Source organism: Solanum verrucosum, unplaced genomic scaffold, assembly GCF_900185275.1.
Source record: "Solanum verrucosum unplaced genomic scaffold, falcon-dt-bn FXZP01000238.1, whole genome shotgun sequence".
NCBI classification, from domain to species: Eukaryota; Viridiplantae; Streptophyta; class Magnoliopsida; order Solanales; family Solanaceae; genus Solanum; species Solanum verrucosum.
Genome location: NW_026020630.1, coordinates 2,385,225 through 2,405,747, shown reverse-complemented (window position 1 = coordinate 2,405,747; position 20,523 = coordinate 2,385,225). Strand labels below are relative to the sequence as shown.

The 20,523-nt window shown below is 35.2% G+C and overlaps 4 protein-coding genes and 1 non-coding gene across 5 annotated transcripts; 4 read left to right on the top strand and 1 right to left on the bottom strand.

Annotated features, from left to right (window-relative positions):
* Positions 1–2,113: 2,113 nt before the first annotated feature.
* On the bottom strand, positions 2,114–8,989 carry LOC125811627 (probable polygalacturonase). Its single transcript, XM_049491151.1, has 5 exons — positions 8,347–8,989; positions 5,628–5,748; positions 4,064–4,312; positions 3,455–3,608; positions 2,114–2,832 (listed from the first exon to the last, which is right to left on the bottom strand). The coding sequence occupies exons 1-5, from the start codon at positions 8,782–8,784 to the stop codon at positions 2,307–2,309; spliced, it is 1,488 nt and encodes a 495-aa protein (XP_049347108.1). The 5' UTR covers positions 8,785–8,989; the 3' UTR covers positions 2,114–2,306.
* A 1,741-nt stretch (positions 8,990–10,730) lies between these two features.
* Positions 10,731–13,288, top strand: LOC125811792 (photosystem I chlorophyll a/b-binding protein 6, chloroplastic). Its single transcript, XM_049491334.1, has 5 exons — positions 10,731–10,880; positions 11,573–11,737; positions 12,042–12,079; positions 12,504–13,018; positions 13,119–13,288. Exons 1-5 carry the CDS (start codon positions 10,834–10,836, stop codon positions 13,134–13,136), a joined length of 783 nt encoding a protein of 260 aa, XP_049347291.1. The 5' UTR covers positions 10,731–10,833; the 3' UTR covers positions 13,137–13,288.
* A 535-nt stretch (positions 13,289–13,823) lies between these two features.
* LOC125811826 (pollen receptor-like kinase 3) lies at positions 13,824–16,716 on the top strand. Its single transcript, XM_049491379.1, has 2 exons — positions 13,824–15,301; positions 16,053–16,716. The coding sequence occupies exons 1-2, from the start codon at positions 13,966–13,968 to the stop codon at positions 16,622–16,624; spliced, it is 1,908 nt and encodes a 635-aa protein (XP_049347336.1). The 5' UTR covers positions 13,824–13,965; the 3' UTR covers positions 16,625–16,716.
* LOC125811986 (U6 spliceosomal RNA) lies at positions 15,808–15,911 on the top strand. The gene has a single exon (XR_007441938.1). It is a non-coding gene; the product is annotated as a U6 spliceosomal RNA (small nuclear RNA).
* Positions 16,717–17,722: 1,006 nt separating the features above from the next.
* On the top strand, positions 17,723–20,446 carry LOC125811441 (uncharacterized). Its single transcript, XM_049490933.1, has 3 exons — positions 17,723–17,905; positions 19,033–19,154; positions 19,918–20,446. Exons 1-3 carry the CDS (start codon positions 17,764–17,766, stop codon positions 20,242–20,244), a joined length of 591 nt encoding a protein of 196 aa, XP_049346890.1. The 5' UTR covers positions 17,723–17,763; the 3' UTR covers positions 20,245–20,446.
* Positions 20,447–20,523: the final 77 nt, after the last annotated feature.

Below are 20,523 nucleotides of genomic sequence, written 5' to 3'. Positions count from 1 at the left end.
TAGTGAAATTTTATAAGTGAAGTTTGAAGAGATAAAAAAGTTATACTGGTAATGTTTTGAAATATCGAATACCATATGAAATAATATGAATATCGAACACGGGATGAAAGTGGAATCTAGATAGTGTTGTACACTTGGTGATGTTTCCAGGAAACATCTTGAAACAATGACCTCTTAGCTTATTCCTTTTTACTTCCTTTTCACAAATAGAACAAAAGTATAATTTTTAAATTTTTTGTTTTTTTGTTTTTTTTTGTAATATTTAATTTTAAATACTAGTTAAAAGATTTATGGGTTTGAGTTATCGATCTGTAATAATAAAATCTTATAAAGTAGATGGATTTTCTTTGTCAACAATCTAGATATTCTCTAGATGATGCAAAATGTATTTTTCGAGCAAATCCTAGCCGCCGTTGTATTAAGATGAAAAACCTTGTTTACAATATTTATAAGTAGACTCGATTAAATCCAGATCCCATCTTTAAACATAAATCTCAAGTGCAAACTTTGGAAATGAAGAAGCTCTTTAATTATAGATTCTTTTATTCAACGCGAATTCAAATTGATGGGACAACAAATTCTACTAATATTTAATTGAAAGTAGTTAAATAATGTTACAATTGTTTTTATTTTTTAAAAAAACTCCATGTCTTAAATTATTGTTGCAAAAGTAATGCTTAAAGAATCTAGATTGTTGAGTAGATTTTTTCATTTTTTTAATTATATATCTTTATATATAATTTTTTCATTTTTTTAATTATATATCTTTAATATATTCTTTTTTGTAGGGAAGAAGACAATTTTTTTAAACCACCACATTTATCTTAATGGAGTTAAACAATTTCCATGCACTTTCCTATATTTGAAAATTGTGCATAAGTGTACCTTCCTGGAAAAAGGGAAGATAAAATAAATAAATTATATGCAAAAACTTCTTTCCTACTAATAATAGTAATTATTTTATTAAAATTTAAATTAAGTGATTGTATAAAAATTTAAAGTCATGTTTATGATAAGGATTCGATTTATATATTCTTGAGTAGTTTTGTTTCTTTAAGTTTGTTAAAAGTGAATATTTTTATTTCCGTTAAATATTTAATATATTTGATGAGAACAATGATAATAAATAAAAAGAATTTAGCGAAAATAATAGTAATAAAAGAAATATGTCACTTTGGTTTTAATCCAATAATTACCAAATTAATGTAAAAAAGACTGCCCAATGCATTAAATTCTCGCTAAGTCGCTATGCTCGGAACCCGAAGAAAAATCGGACAACAAAGATTTTATTATACGCAACCTTATCTTGTATTTCTACAAGAGAGTGTTTCCACAGCTCGAACCGATTACAATAACTAAAACAAATATAACAAAGATAGCAGTGCACTATACTCCCACTATGTGCAAAGTCAGAGAAAGGACCGACCGGACCACAAAAATCTATTGTAAATAACTTTATCCTGCAATTCTGTGAGAATGTTTCCATAGCTTGTGCCCCTAACAATGGCCAAACTAATGTAAAAAAAATGAGTCTGGTGCACTAGAGGACATAGGACCCAATGAAGAGCCGGATCACAAGAATCTATTATATTTGCAACCTTACCCAACATTTCTGCTAGAGGATGTTTCCATAGCTTGAACGCGTGACAATAGCCAAACTAATGTACCACAAAGGACTAGTAAAAACATTAAGGGGTCGTTTGGTTTGAAAATGAGTTATGATGGGATAAGTTATGTTGGGATAAGTTATGTTGGGATTAGTTATGATGGGATAAGTTGTGTTGGGATTATTTTTTATTGAGTGTTTGGTTTGTTGTATTCAAAATAATAAATTTTAAGAACAATTTATTTGTTTACAAAAATGCCCTTCATTAATGTAAAAAGTGATATAACAAAAGGGTTGAAAGAGACATTTTTGTCATTTACCTATTTTATCCCGGGATAAGTTATCCCGGGATTACTATACCACCCAAGGAGAGGGATAACTTATCCCGGTACTAATTATTAATCCCGGGATAAGTTATCCCGAACTTGCCAACCAAACAACAAAATAAGCGGTACTATAATTTAATCCCGGGACTATTTGTTACTATACCTCACACCAAACGAGCCCTAACTTTATGGAAAAAAGATTCTGTACAGGAACAAAGGAACTGTTCTTTACATTGGATCTGTGGGTTTGAATACATCAAAAGGACTTCTTTCTGTATGTATAGCAGAGAACAAAATGTAAAAAAAAAAAAAAAAAAAAAAAACACAGCCCGGTGGACTAAGCTCCCACTATGCAGGCAGTCCGTGGAATCAGTTCAAATGTCATAATCTATGTCTGTCGCGTTTTGAGCATCAGAACGTCTGATCAGATGTCCTTGTTCGTCATATAGATCGAGGTTCTTGCAAGGGGCAGGGAAGATAGTCCCAATAACACGACCTTGAACGTAAGCACACTGGAATATATGCTTCTTCTTGTACGTTAACCCAACCGACATATCTCTGAAAGTGACGTTTCTCACCCAGATTTCTTTGCTACCGTGGATTTGAACAGGCACGCGAACTCCCTCACCGTGGATTGTTGTGTAGCTTATGTTTTCCAGCATTGGGACAGCTTTGGGGTCAAAACTCTCGTCAGCATGTTCATTGTAATCTGTTTTGATGACGATTCCCACCCTCACGTTTTCGAATGTCAAGTTCTTGTATGTTATATCTCGAACGTATCCTCCTCTTCCAGGTGCTGTTTTGATGCGTACAGCACGTCTTGAGTTCCAGATAAAGAGGTTTTCCACAGTGACATTTGACACTCCACCAGACATCTCACTTCCTATTGATACACCAGCACTGCCATGTAGCTCACCCAGAGTTAGTTCCTAGTAATATATTGGCATAAAACATAATATATACTCAAACATTACCTCCACTGGCAAGCACTTCAACTTTGTGAGTGCACATCTAGACACCTCAACTGGCAACTAAACATTCCAACTCGTCCCCATTGTGTCTCACAGACACCCTAACCTGACGTGACACAATTTTTGGAGGTGTCAAGATGATCCATTTTGTAAGTTGGGAGTGTCTAACTGACACAGTGGAAGACAAGTTGAGGTGTTCATATGTGCACGCTCAAAGTTGGAATGCTCACTTGCCAGCTGAGGCCAAGTCTGAGTGTCTCTTTATGTGTTATGCCTTAGCGACAATTCAATCAACTAAACTTCAGTTCAATAATAGTGGTAAGATGTTAATAACACGATCATTGACCAAAAAAAGGTTATGCCTCATCAAACCAACAAGTGGCTGATCAGCAGGCCAACTGTCAATGCTCAAAGAACATTTGCTCAAATGTAAGAAGAGAAAAAAGGGATTTGATTTTTTGAACATCTATAACACCCCCGGATGCAATTGTTGTCAGACACATCCAATCATGAAAGAAATGTAAATGATCATGCCTATATGGAAACCTCACCTGACATTGGAACGGATGACAAGGTTTCGAATGAGTATATTCTTTGAAGGACGTCCATAAGCAATTCCATACTGATCCCATCCACTCTTTATTGCGATGCCATCATCACCAACGCTGATGTAACAGTTCTCTATCAACACATCTTCACAAGAATCTGCTCACTCCATTAAAATACATTAGAAGCTTATACTGAGTGGCTGGCAACAGGAAATAAGAAGTATAAAAAAGTATTAAGAGTGAATATTAGAGTTTTTTAGAGTAATGTCAACATAAGACACGCATTTCAGCAAAACCCTGTCCAGAACTTAATCTTTTTGCTAAAAAAGGATCGCATTGAACTGAAAGATACAGCAAATTAATATGTCAAAACTTGAGCTGCTTAACCAACAACAACATACCCAATGTAGTCCCACAAGTGGGGTCTGGGAAGGATAGGATGTATGTAGACCTTACCCCTACCTTTGTGGCGTAGGGAGGCTGTTTCCAATAGACCCTCGATTCAGAAGAGAAGTTTTTGAAGCAGGGAAAATATGATAGCAAAATAGATATGTCCATTTTTGCTATGCCTTAACTAACCCTTAAATATAACTAAACCTATCGAAGACTCACCTGGATCTATGCCATCAGTATTTGGAGCCCCAGCAATGGGTGCCAGGATGGTAACATTCCTGATTGTTACATTCTTGCAGTCATATGGATGGAGTGTCCAAAAGGGAGAATCTTGTAAAGTTATATTTGATATTAGTATGTCAGTAGACCACATGATCTGCACAAGCGGTCCTCGGGTATGGTTAAGAAGCTTCTGCCGGAATTTCTTCCACCATGCTTGACCCTGCCCATTAATAGTACCATTATGCCCTGTTAATGGAAACAACATATGCATAATTAGATCCAGCGGTTGTTCCTGTATACTTTCACAAGCATTCAGAATACTTCAATCTAGAAAATATGCCAAGTTATATTTGAGCATGTAGTAGGTACAAGATGCCTTTATTATACTAAACCTTTAAGAAACATGCAGCACATCTTATAAAGAATATCGATGAATGTGTGAAGGCAGAATCAATTAAGCAGCCATAAATAAAGAGGTTAAGTTTCGTTTTGCCAAATATCTCTGAAATTTTTATGAAGATGGAAACATTAAGAAAACAACACTTCCATTTTTGGCACCAAGAAAACTTTGGATCATCTCTTTCTCCTAGGGGTGGGTGCTTGGTTCTTTGGTTTTTGGTTCTTCATTGGTACATATCAAACACCAAACCAAAATTAGTTCGGTTTGATTTTTTCAAATTCGGTTCAGTATGATTAATACTACCTTAATGTCTAGGAAAAAAGGGTGATTTGCTCTTGAATACGCGAGATGATGTGAATTCTGCTCATATAGCGTTTTTAACTTCATATAGCAAGTTACATGAAGCATTACTTCATATTTTGGATGATGAATGATTTGAATATCAACTTTGCCTACACAGTTCACCATATATGTTTGATAACACGCCAAGATCATCGCAATGCCAATAATTAGAACATAGGACAATCAACAAGAAGCACAATCACATGTGCATGTTGTTGCAAAGTTTTGCAACAAAGCTAGGAAAACAGAGTTCTGGTGTCTGAAAGCTCGGTTCTTCGGCTAACCAAAATACCAGGAAACCGAGAACCCAACCGAATTAATTTGGTCCGGTTTTTATGCCCACCCCTGCTTTCTCCCCAAAGTTTCCTTCATTTAAGAGACAATAATTTCGATTACAATAATACTAAAAAAGAAGCTCTTTAGCAGTACTAAGCACCAGCAATTGACGGCCCCGGAGGAAAACTATGACTATAGAATCATACATGGACTTGCCACATGAGCGATTTCAATGATTTGCATCACTTAACTAACAGAAAATAAGATCCAAAAACAGATAAAACTCAAATTTCCAGCAAAAACAACAGTAATAGCAAGAAATCATCAAAGGATAACAATACAACTAACTACATAGCTAGAGTAATCCCACAAGTGGGGTCTGGGGAGAGTAGGATGTACACAGACCTTACCCCAACCTAAGTGGGGTAGAGAGGCTGTTTCCAATAAACAATAAAAGAAATAAACCAAGGACTTCAAAATTTTAAAACATTGAGCTGTTTATGAGAAGCTATAATTTCAAACTGAGGTCAGAGTCAAAAGCACCTGTGATTATCACGTCTTTCAGTTTTTGTCCATGGATTAAACTTCCATAGCGTGGTCCACGATGTTCTCGTCCATACCCATATGAAGGTAAGGGAGGCATGAGAGGCCAGTACTTCTCATCCTGTTGAATGCCACAAATACAAATAGAAATACAGAAATAAAATAGCTGCTGTTAATTACTGTACTAAAAGATGAAAAACCAGGCTTCAAATTAAGGGAGGTTACTCATGTTCCAGATGAGACGTTATCAAGTTATTTTGATAGTCCAGAAAACAATTGCGAGAGAACAATATTTCCATAAGTTGGCAGAAAAATGTCAATGTAGTGACAAAATTGTAGTTCACTTTCCTTTAGCTAATTATAACTAGCAAACAAACTTACAAAAGTGAACTTTGCAGGCAAAACTGTTTCCACATAAAATGTTCCCTAGACAACATTGCTCGGAACTGACAAGTAAATTGATGATTCTTAAGTTAAACTAGTCGGAACAACCAATTCATTTGTAAAGAATTCATATTTTGTATGCAACACGGCTATTCTAATGCACTTCCTCATGTCTGTTACTTCCAGGAAAAGGTCCTAATTCCCCTATCATGACTAGCAAAAACACAGAGATACACACACTCGGCAATTCGATCTGAAAACTGTTTAGTTATGGTTTTGTCTTGTTTTACTTTTTAACAATGCATATTTGGATTTGGTTTTGGATGAATCAGATTAGTGTGCGCTAGAAGGATTGTTTATGAAGAACAGTCTATTGGCTTCTTCTTTTTAACTTTCGTTTCCAGTAAGCAAAACCAGCTTTCCGTTTGGCTTGTCCACTGAAACGATTTGCACTTGAATCACTTATATTTACATCAATTCGTTAGGGTCAACCTAATTTAAAGATGAAGAATTAACTACAGAATTTTGCAGGCATCAACGGAATTACGTCACTCCCTTTTGAGTTTGTTAGAAGAGGCAATGCTTCAAAATTAGAGTAGGGGCCTTATGGACAATCAACGTTTTATCACGTACCGGCATAACAACCTTAGGAGAGTCGTCTCAAGGCTCTTACTCGTGGCAGACTGTAGGCTACACAAGATGCACAGAGGAAATACAAACCAGCGTATTGTGCTATCTAAATTATAAGAAAGAGAGCAAAATATAACACCCAGACATTTAAATGTATAACGTATAACCTCCAAGAACTAGGCTATGACTCTAGAAGGCTATAAAATTTTAGATCGTAAAGTCTCTTTGCTGACAAAAGTTGGAAAATGAAGATAGCTAAGCTCTATATTAGAACCTTCTAGGAGAACCGTAAGATATATGAAGATGAAACACAGAATTAAAATAGGATGGTTGAAATGGATGAGTGCTATGGGAGTGTAATGCGATAGGAGGATGCCGACAAAAGCAGAGGAAGATTCGGAATTTTAATTTGATGGGTTCAATCTTTATGATTTTACTACTATACTTATTACACTTTTAGACTTATAAGTTCAAATATAATATTTACTGAAAAATTACTAAGCTCCATAGAAAATATTGGGTTCAATTGAACCCTTAGTTTGTTAGCTACATTCACCCCTGCACATAAGTGAAAAGCATGTTCCACAAAACGGTTGTAAAACCAAAATTGTTACATGGTGAATATTGAGTCTCTAAGGTGAAAAAATATCCACAAGACGAGTGTTGCAAAAACGTGGATGTTAAGATGGATGTGCAGATCTGACCGATGGTAAGATAGGGCCGTTTGAGATGGTGTCGCTAAGTGGATCATAATATAAAAGGTCAGAGTGTTATCCGCAAAGAATACTACAAATGGAATTCTCATCCACCATCATCACAAGAAACTGCACTAATCCTCACCTCTGAACAGTAAACATAAATTAGGAAATACATCCACACAAGATAATAGAAACTGTAAAAAGATAGCACAGGTGAGGTGTTAGCAAACCATGGTTGGGAGTCAGGTAGTTTTTCGTTTTTTTTATTAGGTATGGTTGGAGTGAAGTAGTTGTACCTTTTAAGCTTTCAGCTCCTTTATCACAATACAACTTAAATAGCTCTCCCGTTCACTTTCTCTCTATTTCATCATCTTCTTAAAAACAGATGATTGATTACTGATTTTAACGAAATCAACAGCGTCTCTCACTTCTCATCAATCCAAAATAAACTCAATTAATCCAAAGCTAGCTGGACTATCAGTATCAAACAAATCCAAGCTACTTCCCCAATCCACCAATAATCATAAAAGACTTCCATAACTAACACTAAGCAATTAGCTTGGTGATTTCCTCCCATCTATCCTATCCTAGCCTCAACGGAGCCTGTGCTGGTGGGAGGTAGCAATACCCATGAAATCAGTCCAAGTGCGCCCAAACTGGCCCGAACACCACCAACGCTGAGGTTATAAAAAAAACAAAAGTAACATAAGTTATGTTGCTTGGACTCTCCAAAACTGATGCTGCATCCATGTCGAAGCCTTCGAAAACACACTACATTTGAAGGATCCAACAACATCTTTGAAGAGTCCAAGCAACATAGACACTAAGCAATTAGCACTATCTGAAACTCAAAAGGTCTAAGCAAAGCCAACCAAACAATCAAATAAGAAACCACATACATACAATTAGCATAAATGAGAACAACATGAAACTTGCTAAGTTCATTGAGCAAAGATTAAAACTTTTAATGCTATAACATATGAGTAATAAACTTGCTAAAAACTTACATCAATACCCAATATAACAGCTCCCTCAGCAAGGAACAGAGTCATATGGCTAGTAAGATTAAACGGCGCCGTCAGCCAATATCCCGGTGGCACATTGAGCTGCCCTCCACCTTTCTTCCCAAGTTTAGCAATAGCTAATATTGCCTTCTCAAACGCCTCCGTATTAACAGTTACACCATCCCCAACCCCACCAAAGTCCGTCAAGTTAAACGCCACCGGCCGGAACTTCGGTACCTCCCTCGCCGGAAAAACCCGCCGGAAAATCAAGATTCCGGCAGTAGCATCAACCTGCCACCAGAAAACGGTTACCAAGAACGCGATCCACACAGCAGTGACAATGACTTTGTGGGTGGTGAAAACTGACGGCACCCATCGACGTGGGTGGTGATGGGGTTGCGTCCACCGCCACCAAAACGACGATGTTACTGTCTCCACCATATAATATATCAAAAAAGAATTAATCTTGGGATCTTAATCCAGAAAATTAAGAACAACCCAATTCCTAGAACCAATCAAAGATTCAATTTTTATACTTTTTTTTTCTTCTAAAAATTGCCAAGTAGAAAAACCAAGAAATCAAATGGGGTTTAAAGATTCATTAATGGAGTTTCAAGAATTGGAAGGTGAAGTGTAGTGGTCAGGAATGAGTGGAATGGTTGAGGTATCTGGTGATAGGTTTAAGTGGAATGAGTACATTCAAAGGAAGAAGAAGAAGACTAGAACAATATTGATTTTGATTAACACAAAAAGGTTTAGTGTTAATCAATGTGACACTTAGCCTAATCTATTTAGGATTTTGCTTAAAGTTCATGTTAAACAAAATGCATAGTAATACATAAATACGCCATTTATTTGGACCCCATCTCGCATCTACGTTCTTAAATTGAACATATTACGTGTCATAATACATACGAGTCCCACATACTATGTTGTGTAGAACGTGAATTATCTCATATAGGATGTCAAATAGAATGTGTGTACTTGTTCAATTGTATACAAATTTAAGTGTTTATTTATACATAGAGGCCGGATGAAATCAAGTTAAATGAAATATTTATATATTATGTTTAGAGAAAAACATGTCTAAACTATCACATTTTCACAATTTCTCATATTTAAACTCTGAAAACAATCTATAAAAAGAAGTAATGTAAGTTAAAAAAAGCAACAAATAGTAACAGAACAACACTACAAAATAATACTATAATCTATAATCAAACCACACAAAACAACTAATAATAATATAAATTAAAGAACATTCAATATAATATTCATTTTTAACCAATGTAATTTTTCATATAGGATCATTAAACTATAATATTCATTTTAAACCAAAGTCACTTAATTTTATGTTATATAATATAAAAAAAAACCCATAAAACTCTCACTATAGTAACAAAAAGGTACCTATTAGACACTTTTACTTAAAAAGAAAAAAAAACTTTCTTTAAATTTGATCTCTAAAAAAAGAGTTCTAAAGTGAAATAAATAAATAAGCTAGTAGTAGATAATTTAGGAGTATATCTATTTGAGGTGCTTGTTAAATGTTAATAAATGAAGTAGAATTAAATATGTAAATAATCAATTTAACTACCAAAAAACGTTAAAATTAATTAGGCTAAATGTAGCTATCAATTTACTATGCACATCACTTCACAAACATCAATGCTCAATTAAGTCAGTCTACTTGAAAACCTGGTGGATTTTAGAATTGTTTTTGTTTAAGTTTGGAAAGAAATTTAATTTGTTAATTATTATAGCCAAGATATTTTCCTACTAATTTTAATTAATTAATTAATGTGATATAAATATATAATCTATCTAATTTCACTACAACAAAAATAACTTTTAGCGGTAATACATATGCACATTACCAAAGAGTGATAAACTTTTTATCGACATTAGTTAATTGTCATTGAATACAATGCCACTATAGGTTTTAGGGACATTTACAAAAACTAATACCAAACATATTTAGTGATAATTTATCCGACACACTCCTAAGAAAATTTTAATTAGAGGTGTATTTTACTCAACTAATCTTAGTAATGATACTTTGGAATTTTAAAATCTAACTAATTATTATTACTTTATATAGTTATTTAAAGTAACTAAACTCTCTTGATTTGCGAAAATGGAAAAATTAAATGAAATATTTATTTTTGATACAGGGGTCAAGTAAAATGAAACGGAAGGACTACGACATATCCAGTGTAATGGTCTAGAAGGGTTATTCTATCTTGAGAAGGTAGAGACTATTTTTGATAAACTCTCTGTTCAAGTAAAACATATCAATTTTGTAAAAACAAAAAATCTTCTAATTTTGATTGGTCCATTTTTTGTGTTGTTGTAGTATGCTTCATCATCCATTTCACAATCTATGTAGATAAGCTTTTTGTCCTAAAAAAGCAGATGGCCAAAAACATTATACATTTCTCTTTTTAAAAAAATTACACATTGCCTTTGTTTTAGTCCTCATTTTCTTCCATGGCTTTAGCCATTCACTCCACAGTTTTTTCTAGCATCCCAATCAGGTCAGTAACATAAATTTAGCAATTTTTTTACTTTTTTTTGTTGTTAATTTTGTTGCATATTGAATACAAAATTTGTTAAATTGTGTAACCATCTTATCTAAAAACTTAAGTTAGTAGAGAGAGCGTTGTTTTAGTTGCTCAATTATGTTATATGTTTCAATTTGCCGCCTCTGATTCTTTTTCATGAATCAAACACGTGGAAATGCTTTTTGCCTTTTGGGTTGTAGTTATATACATTGTATTGAATTATGTGACTATTTTATCTAAAATATAATGCTATTAGAGATAACACATTATTAGTTACTCGCTTATATTATATGTCTTAATGTGTCACCTCATTTGTGGGTCTGATTCTTTTTCATGAATCAAAAACGTGAAAATGCTTTTTGCTATTTGGGTTGCGGTTGTATATATCATGTTGAATTGTGTGACAATCTCATCTGAATTCTTAATTAGAGAGAGAACACTTTTAGTTGCTCAAGTATATTAGTAGTATGTTTTAACATACCCTCTCACCTGTGAGTCTAATTCTTTTTCATTATTCAAACGTTGAAATGCATTTTTGCCTTTTAGGCCTATATAACTACCATTTTGAATCACGTGATCGTCTCCTCTGAATGATTAAACTATTAGATCGTTAATTACTTAATTATATTATGTCTCAACGAATTCTGTTTTTTTTCTTGATTTAGGGAGCTACCAACAAAAACTTTTTCTGGGAAATTTACAACATGTGTGTTGTCTAAAAAAAGTAGATTGTATGCTGGTAAAGAAGTTTCAAGTGTTTGTGAACCACTTCCTCCAGATAGGCCATTATGGTTTCCTGGAAGTTCACCTCCAGAATGGCTTGATGGCAGGTTACATTAACCTCGTACTTTCTCCGTTTCAATTTGTTCGTCTTACTTTCCTTTTTAGTCTGTTTTTTAAAAAAAGGACGTCTCTTTCCTTTTTTAACAACTTTAACTTTACACGTGACATGTTTAAGACCATGAGATTGAAGACACAAGATTCAAAAGTCGTGTTTACTTTCTTAAATTCTGTGTCAAGACAAAATAAGACAAAAAAACTGAAACGGAGGCAATGTCTTTTTAGTGTATTTTCTTCTTTCTAAGTGGTTCATTTTGCAGATTTTTTATTTGTTTTCTTGTTCTTGAATTGCAGTTTGCCTGGAGATTTTGGCTTTGATCCACTGGGATTAGGTACATAACATATAAGTTACTATTGAAAATTATGAGAAAGATTGAATTTTGATGCAATTCTTGGAGAAAAATGAGGATTCAAGTTTTAGTAGGGTCGGAACTTATCCAACGAGGAATTTCACTACCTTAGGACCGTTATAGTTACAATATGGTCACTCACTCCCCTGTTATCAGGTTACCAACTTCCTTGACCTTCGGGCACTGAGTAGGCATTAGCCTCTATACATGGTCTTACCACTTTATGATGGCTTGTTGTTTTTGGTAAACAATCGCCCGGACATGGTCACTCCTACTTTTTGATGAGAAGTTAGATCCAGATAGACCGTATCTTGTAAATTAGAAATTTGTTCTGTTCATTTCATTTATCCTTTTGTTTGTATTCTTTAATGACCGATAACTGTTTTTTTTTTTTTCGTTTTTTCAGGGTCTGATCCAGAGTTACTGAAATGGTTTGCTCAAGCTGAGCTAATACACAGCAGATGGGCAATGTTAGCAGTAGCTGGAATTCTAATCCCAGAATGGCTCGAAAGTCTTGGATTCATTGACAACTTTTCATGGTATGATGCTGGTGAAAGAGAGTATTTTGCAGATTCGACAACTTTATTTGTGGTGCAACTAGCCTTAATGGGATGGGTCGAGGGTCGTAGATGGGCTGATATTGTCAATCCAGGATGTGTTGACATTGAACCAAAAGTACCTCACAAGAAGAAACCAAAAACAGATGTTGGATATCCTGGTGGATTATGGTTTGATCCATTTATGTGGGGAAGAGGATCACCCGAACCGGTTATGGTGTTGAGAACTAAGGAGATCAAGAACGGTAGACTTGCTATGTTAGCCTTCGTTGGCTTTTGTTTTCAAGCTGTGTATACTGGACAAGGTCCTATTGAGAATCTAATGTCACATCTTGCTGATCCTGGCCATAACAATATATTCGCGGTACGAAAATTTACCATCATCTTGACAATTTTCAAGAATGTTGAGTTCAAATTATGTGTGATTTGTTCATTCTTAACATTCATTTTGTTTGTTTTTGTAGGCTTTTACATCCCAATGATGGTTTTATATTCAAGATATAGAAGAGATTCATGACGTTGATGTTGATGTATTCATGTAAATGGAAAGGTTTCTGTAATTCATTCTTGACAAATATGACAATTCTATATATTACTCCGTTCGTTTCAATTTATTTGTCTTACTTTTCTTTTAGTGATATGTTTAAGACTAGAAGATCTACACATCTTTACTTTTAACACCGCAAGAGAGTCAAAAGTTCGTGTCAAGTCAAAACTAGACAAACAAATTCAAACGAAAGGAGTATTATACACTGATTTTTGTTGTAGTCTTGAATCTAGAACTCAATGATTGGTTATGAAGGATGTGATGAAATGCAATTACGAGGTACGTGCAAACTGATCAAGACATTAATTACCCGTCATTCTAAGACATGTGGGGTATATAGTCAAATCTTGATGGGCACTTGTAACCCGATACATGTCATGGTGGAAGGTAGTAGGTACCTAATGAAATACACGAGAAGCGTGCAAACTGATCCAGACTCCAACTTAAATAAAAAAAAAAAAAAAAAAATCTCCCTAAAATTCTCTATTACCATAGACAAGGTCAATTCTAAAATTTGTTCACTCAATCAACATTTGTGTGTCCTCAAACACCTATCCCCCCCACCCCACCTCCACACAAATCTTTGTCAAAATAACAACACCCCACCCCCACCCCTCACCCCACACCATGACACATCATCATTCCAGGGTCCAAAACAACCAAACCAAATCAAGAAAATTATCAAACACCTTCAAAGAAAAGAAACAGAGAAGCATTTGCAGATTGTTTCTTTAAGGGGAAGGTGGACATGTCTAGTAACAAACATGGCCGCCGTTCCCCTAATCCTTCATCTCCTTCCTCAAGCATCGTCTCCGAAAAAACACCATCTTTTCCTTATTCATATCTCCATTTTCTTCCTCATTTCTCTATCTAATCCACAATTTTCTTTCTCCATTTCCGAGGACGATGCCTTGATCAAATTCAAAGAATCTTTAAAAAACACAACAACTTTAGATTCATCTTGGCTTAAAGGTACTAGTCCATGTGACAAAAACAAGAAATGGGATCGTATTCAATGCGAAGGGAACGTGGTTGAAGGCCTCCTTTTAGGTGAAGCTGGCTTATCAGGAGAACTAGATATTGATCCTTTGATTGCACTTCCAGGTCTCCGAGTTCTTGAAATCGCGAATAATTCATTTTCAGGCACAATCCCTGAATTCTTCTTGCTTGGTGCACTTAAATCTATATATATAGATGGAAACCAATTCTCAGGTGAGATTCCTAAAGATTTCTTTGCCAAAATGGGGTCTCTTAAGAAGATTTGGTTTGCACGAAACAAATTCTCCGGTTCAATTCCTGAATCTTTAACCAACTTGAAGTACTTGATGGAACTTCGTCTTGAAAGTAATGCATTTTCAGGACACGTTCCGTCATTGTCACAAGTGAGTTTAACATCAATAGATCTTTCGAATAACAAGTTGCAAGGCGAAATCCCTCAGGGGATGTCGAAATTTGGTGGTGATCCTTTTAAAGGAAATGCAGACTTATGTGGACAACAATTAGGGAAAGAATGTAATAAGGGAATCAATAAGACTCAAGGTGCACCAATGTCAAAATTGAAATGGATCATTCTTGGTATAGTAGTTAGTCTTTTATTGGTGACCATTCTTTTTCGCGTCAAGCGCAAGGAAGATCATTTCGACAAGCTTGGGAAAGAGAATCTTGATGAGGGGTTGCACGTTGGTAGCTCGATTAGGAAGAGCATGAGCATTCATAGCAAAGGAGGTGATTCTGTTCGTGGATCAACACGAAGGGGAGGGTCACAAGGTGGTAAGGCTATGGGAGATCTCGTGTTGGTGAACAACGAAAATGGTACATTCGGATTGCCTGATTTGATGAAGGCAGCTGCTGAGGTACTCGGAAACGGAGTGTTAGGATCAGCTTACAAGGCAAAAATGGGAAATGGAATGTCTGTTGTGGTTAAGAGATTGAGAGAGATGAATAAAATGAATAGAGATGTGTTTGATGCAGAAATGAGAAAACTTGGAAAGTTAAGGCACAAAAATTTACTTCAATTATTGGCATATCATTACAGAAAGGAAGAGAAATTGATGGTATCTGAATATGTTCCCAAAGGCAGCCTATTATATCTGTTACATGGTATGACAATTTCTTTCATCTACAGTCAAACCTCTCTATAACAACGTCGTTTGTCTAGATAAGCTTTTGGCTGCTATAGCGAAATGTTGCTATCTAGAACATAAGTTTCATATATCTCAATTGTTACTCCCTTTGTATTGAAACATACCTCGATGATGAGTTGGCCTACACACGCCTGTTGTTGATTGAGAACAGATATTTGACCAACTCAACATCGAGGTGTGTTTTGATACAAATGGAGTGAATAGTTAAGGTAGGTTAAGAGAAAAATGGATAGTTAAAGTATGAAACTCGTGAAAAAAGGATAGTTTAGGTGTGTTTTTGACAATTATGGTAAAAATCGATTCTGAAGAAAACTTGGTCACTATTATAGTGAAATGTTATTATAAAGGATGATTGTTATAGAGAGGTTTGACTGTATATCAAATCATTAAGGTCTTCAACTTCTTTTCGACATTTGCACGAGTAGATTTTATCCGATAATGTGATCCGATCTATACTTACCGGTCCCTTCCAAGACATCCGGTCACAATTGGGACGATACAAAGAAGATTAGCATGATCCATGCACAAGGAAGACACACACAAATAGAGAAGATACTTAATCATATTTGTTTCGTAAATCCCTTGAAATGACAAGTTTTAGGATTCACAGTTTACAGAAGAATTGCTTATGACTGTTAGTACATTCATATACATTTTGTTCTTCTATGTCAACTATCCTAATTTTGAAATTTCGCTCATACTTTCAGGTGATCGAGGGATATCACACGGTGAGCTAAACTGGCCTACTCGTCTAAGGATCATGCAGGGAGTTGCTAGTGGAATGTGTTATCTTCATTCCGAGTTTGCATCGTATGCAGTGCCTCATGGAAACCTCAAGTCTAGCAACATTCTACTCAATGAAAAATACGAGCCACTTCTATCAGATTACGCATTCTATCCACTGATCAACAACACGCAAATTGTTCAATCCCTTTTCGCGTATAAAGCACCAGAAGCCATACAACATCAACATCTCACTCCAAAATGTGACATATATTGTCTTGGAATCATAATACTTGAAATCCTTACAGGGAAATTCCCTTCTCAGTATCTCAACAATCAAAAAGGTGGAACGGACGTTGTTCAATGGGTGCAATCAGCTATAGCTGACCAAAGAGAATCCGAATTGATTGATCCAGAGATAGCGTCTGCAACAGACTCCGTTGAACAAATGGTGAAACTCCTTCATGTAGGAGCTGCTTGTACTATAAGCGATCCGGATAAGAGGATTGATATGAAGGAAGCATTAAGGAGGATAGAAGAGATAAGTTTAATATGATGAACATAAACCTTCCAAAAGGTAATAGGTTAGTAGATTCGTGTGAAGCTTTAGTTTCGTTACCTGCCAGAGCGATCCTTAGCCTCCTTTGATTCCGTTTTATCTCAGTTAAACTCCACAACGTCTCTCGGCTCGTTCAAATGAATGTTGATGCAGGAAACAAATGTCATTTTCTTCAAATACTGGAGCTGAGGTTCATTTGCCAAACAAAACAGAGTTTACTGTATATAAAACACCAAAATGAGACTTCTAAATTACCAAAAACATAATGTTGATTACTAATTCTACATGTTTTGTTTTATTGTATAGAATTTGTTTCTTTTTGTGTGTGTGAGTTAAAGAGGTACATGGATCCTCAAGGCAATGATCAATTTAGACATAGATTTTGAATACAACCTTCCGGCTTGATCTCCTCCTTTCTGCTTATGTTAGCTCACGTTGTCACACAATCTAATCTAACGCGCTCCCATCAAGAGATCGTTTGATGATTTAGCAAACAAGATGATCTAGCTTTGATTTGTCAAAAAACCTATGTTGTTCGTACTCTTCAAAAATATGCATTTTGATTAGTCAAAAAACCTATGTTGATCGGACTCTCCAGAAGGGTTTTCGTGCACTTGTTAGATCCTCCCAAAATGCACTACTTTTGAAAGATCTGACATGCATCCTATGACATTTGGAAATACTTGTATATTCACTACTACTTCATTTTGATGAATTCAAACATTGAGCTAGAAAGAGAGACCTATTAAGTATTTGAAGTTAATGAATTCATATAACGATCTCAAATTATATAAACAATGGCCACTCGATTCACAATCAACTATTTACAACTATATAATGAATATTTTAATATATACAATGTCTAAACAAAAGCTATTGAGTTATCGTGACCTGTAAGTTGTACTCTAGCTGTGTAAATGTAATCCTAGTACAGTATACATACACAATGAAAAGTGTAAATGTAATCATAGTATATATTATTTTTTGGACTTAAATGATATTTTAGACTTAATGAAATACCAAATCTCACCTAGAAAAGTTGAAGTGACTATATATTATATGCCTTCATAATTTCCAACAACTTTGCAAGAGGAGCCAAAAAAGAAAAGAAAAAAAACAGAGACAAACAAAAAAAAATGGCATCAAATTCTACAGAGCCTACAGCTTCCAAAATAGTTGCTAAGCTAAACTTGAAGCCACATCCAGAAGGGGGATTTTACTCAGAAACATTTAGAGATAACTCAGTTATTCTCACCAGATCTCATCTTCCATCGACATGTAAGTATTTCTGTATAAATTTAATTAGTTTTTAGATCTTGAATTTCTTAGATCCCTCATGAGATTTTTGGATCTTAGATCTGTCAATTCTGTGGCTTTTTGGGCAAATCAGGATACCAAATCTCAAATTCTCAAAACAAAAACAAAAAAAATTGGAATCATGAGTTTAATTTTATTTTATTTTTAAATGTAAACTTAACCCATAAATTTATATTGGCATGATACTTAAATTTTGAATGTCCACAGATACTTAACTTTGTATAAAATTGAACAAGTAGACATTGATGTTCTACGTTGACATAATACACATAGGACGCTCAATTTGTGTGTGTGTCTACTTGTGCAAATGTAAAGATGGAGAACATAGATGCCAGGTGAGACTAAATTAAGAGGACGAGTTTATGAATTATGCCATTTATATTTTGTGATCTTAGTTGGCATCTACGCTCTTCAACTTTGGGTGTGCACAATAGACATTTAAATTTATATAAAGTTGAACTAATAGATATACGTGGCGTACATGACGTAGGATACAAATTGTCACATAGGACGTCAAGTAGGATGCCTTGTTCAATTCTATACAAATTTAAGTGTCTACTTGTGCACACACAAAGTTGGAGGATAAGTTAAAAGGATAAATCTATGTATTTATGCCTTTTAGATTTTGTATAAAATGACTCGTGTTTGGCGTGAAAAAGTTGTCAATACTATGTGAAAGTAGAGGCAAATCTAGAATTTTAAGTTTATGAATCCCCACAGGTATTTAGAATACAAAAAACGAGTGTAAATAAGAAATTGATCCCAAGGGATTCGAACCCCTGCACACGAGCTGATGGTATTCTGTTTTCTTATCAAAAAGTTTTGACTGCCTTTTACTGTCTCGTGTGTATCACGAGCAGTATTTGTAGTGGCGGAACAGGATTTTTACTAAAAGGATTTCAAAATTGAAAAGTAAACACACAAAGAAGCACAAGGGGTTCAACGTCTACTATATATACATAAAAAAGTAATGTTAACCAGTATTTGGTTCCGTCCTTGAGCATTTGCCTCATAAGAGAGTATAGGTTGAAACTTTCATTATCGAATTAGTTGGTTTTTCCCTGATCTTTTGGGTTTCACCATTGCAGATAAGGTTGATCGACCTATAAGTACATGCATCTACTTCTTGCTACCTTCTGGAAGCGCGTCTCATCTTCACCGGATACCGTGTGCAGAAACATGGCATTTTTATATGGGAGAGCCAATCACTGTGAGTACTAATACACTATAGTAGATGATCATCTTCCCTGTAGTCTACATGAACCTTTATGCACCAGATTAGGATTATCTCTGCATTATCTGAGCTGTCTTTCTGCATCGATATGTATATTTAGACACTTAAACTTGGCCTTAGCTAACAAGTAAGCACTCCAACTTTGAGATGCATATCCACACATCTCATCTCGTCTCCATTGTATCAGTTGAGACTTGAGCCACTCCAACTTACAAAATGATCATCTAGACACCTCCAAAATCTATGTGTCACGTCAGCATGGGTGTTCCATAAGACAGTTGTGAGGAGTTTGAGTGATTAGTTATATGTTCAAACCAAGTTGAGGTGTCTAGATGTGCACTCTACTCTCAAGTTGGAGTACTTAATTGCTAGGCGATGCCAAGTTTGAATGTCTGTTTATGTATTATGCCTTGTGTTTTGGTGTGAACTGAAAGGGATTGACTGGAATGACTCACTCAAAAGTTTTAATAAAACTTGTAAGGACTATAAGGGTCATTAAATTTCACTCCCTACATAGGAAAGAGATGTTCTTTTTGAAACAGACTAAAAAGGAAAGTAAGACAATATGAACTTCACAAGTAAAGAACATGTTCTTCTGGGGAAAAGTTTCTTAATTTGGATCTTCATAATCATTCTTTACGATGATAGAACATTTGTTATTCCCCGCAAAGAGTTATGCACTACTCATTCACCAATGTTTTCCTAAAAATGACAACAACAACACCTTTTGTACTTTCAGGTGATGGAACTAAACGAGACTGATGGCAAGGTGAAGTTAACTTGCATTGGACCCGATCCCCTCGTAGATGATCAATTCGTGCAGTATACAGTACCTCCAAATGTATGGTTTGGCGCATTTCCCACAAAGGATTACAGCATATCTTCCGAAATGCAAGTAACGAAAGCACCTACAAGAGATGGTGAGAAGCATTTCTCTCTAGTTGGATGCACTTGTGCTCCAGCATTCCAGTTTGAAGATTTTGAATTGGCAAAACGTTCTGATCTTGTTTCGCGTTTTCCTGCCCATGAATCCCTCGTCTCTTTGCTCGCCTTCCCTGATCTGTGAACATGCTAATTGTGTTTTTATTGAGATATATGTACTCAGTGGCGGATCTAGAGCATAATCTACGGGTTTCACAGAACCTGGTAGCTTTTTCACGGACCTTGTAAAATATCTATAAATATTTGATTCTTGTTTCCTGTTTCATCTTATTACTTGTGTGTTATTTGTTCAGAGTGGCAATAAAAGGCAATTAGTTAAGTTATTTCGTGTCTAGTTCAGAATGCTTTGTTTTGCTTTCACTTCCGTTTATTTTTTTTTGGAATATTGATTTTCTTGAGTCGA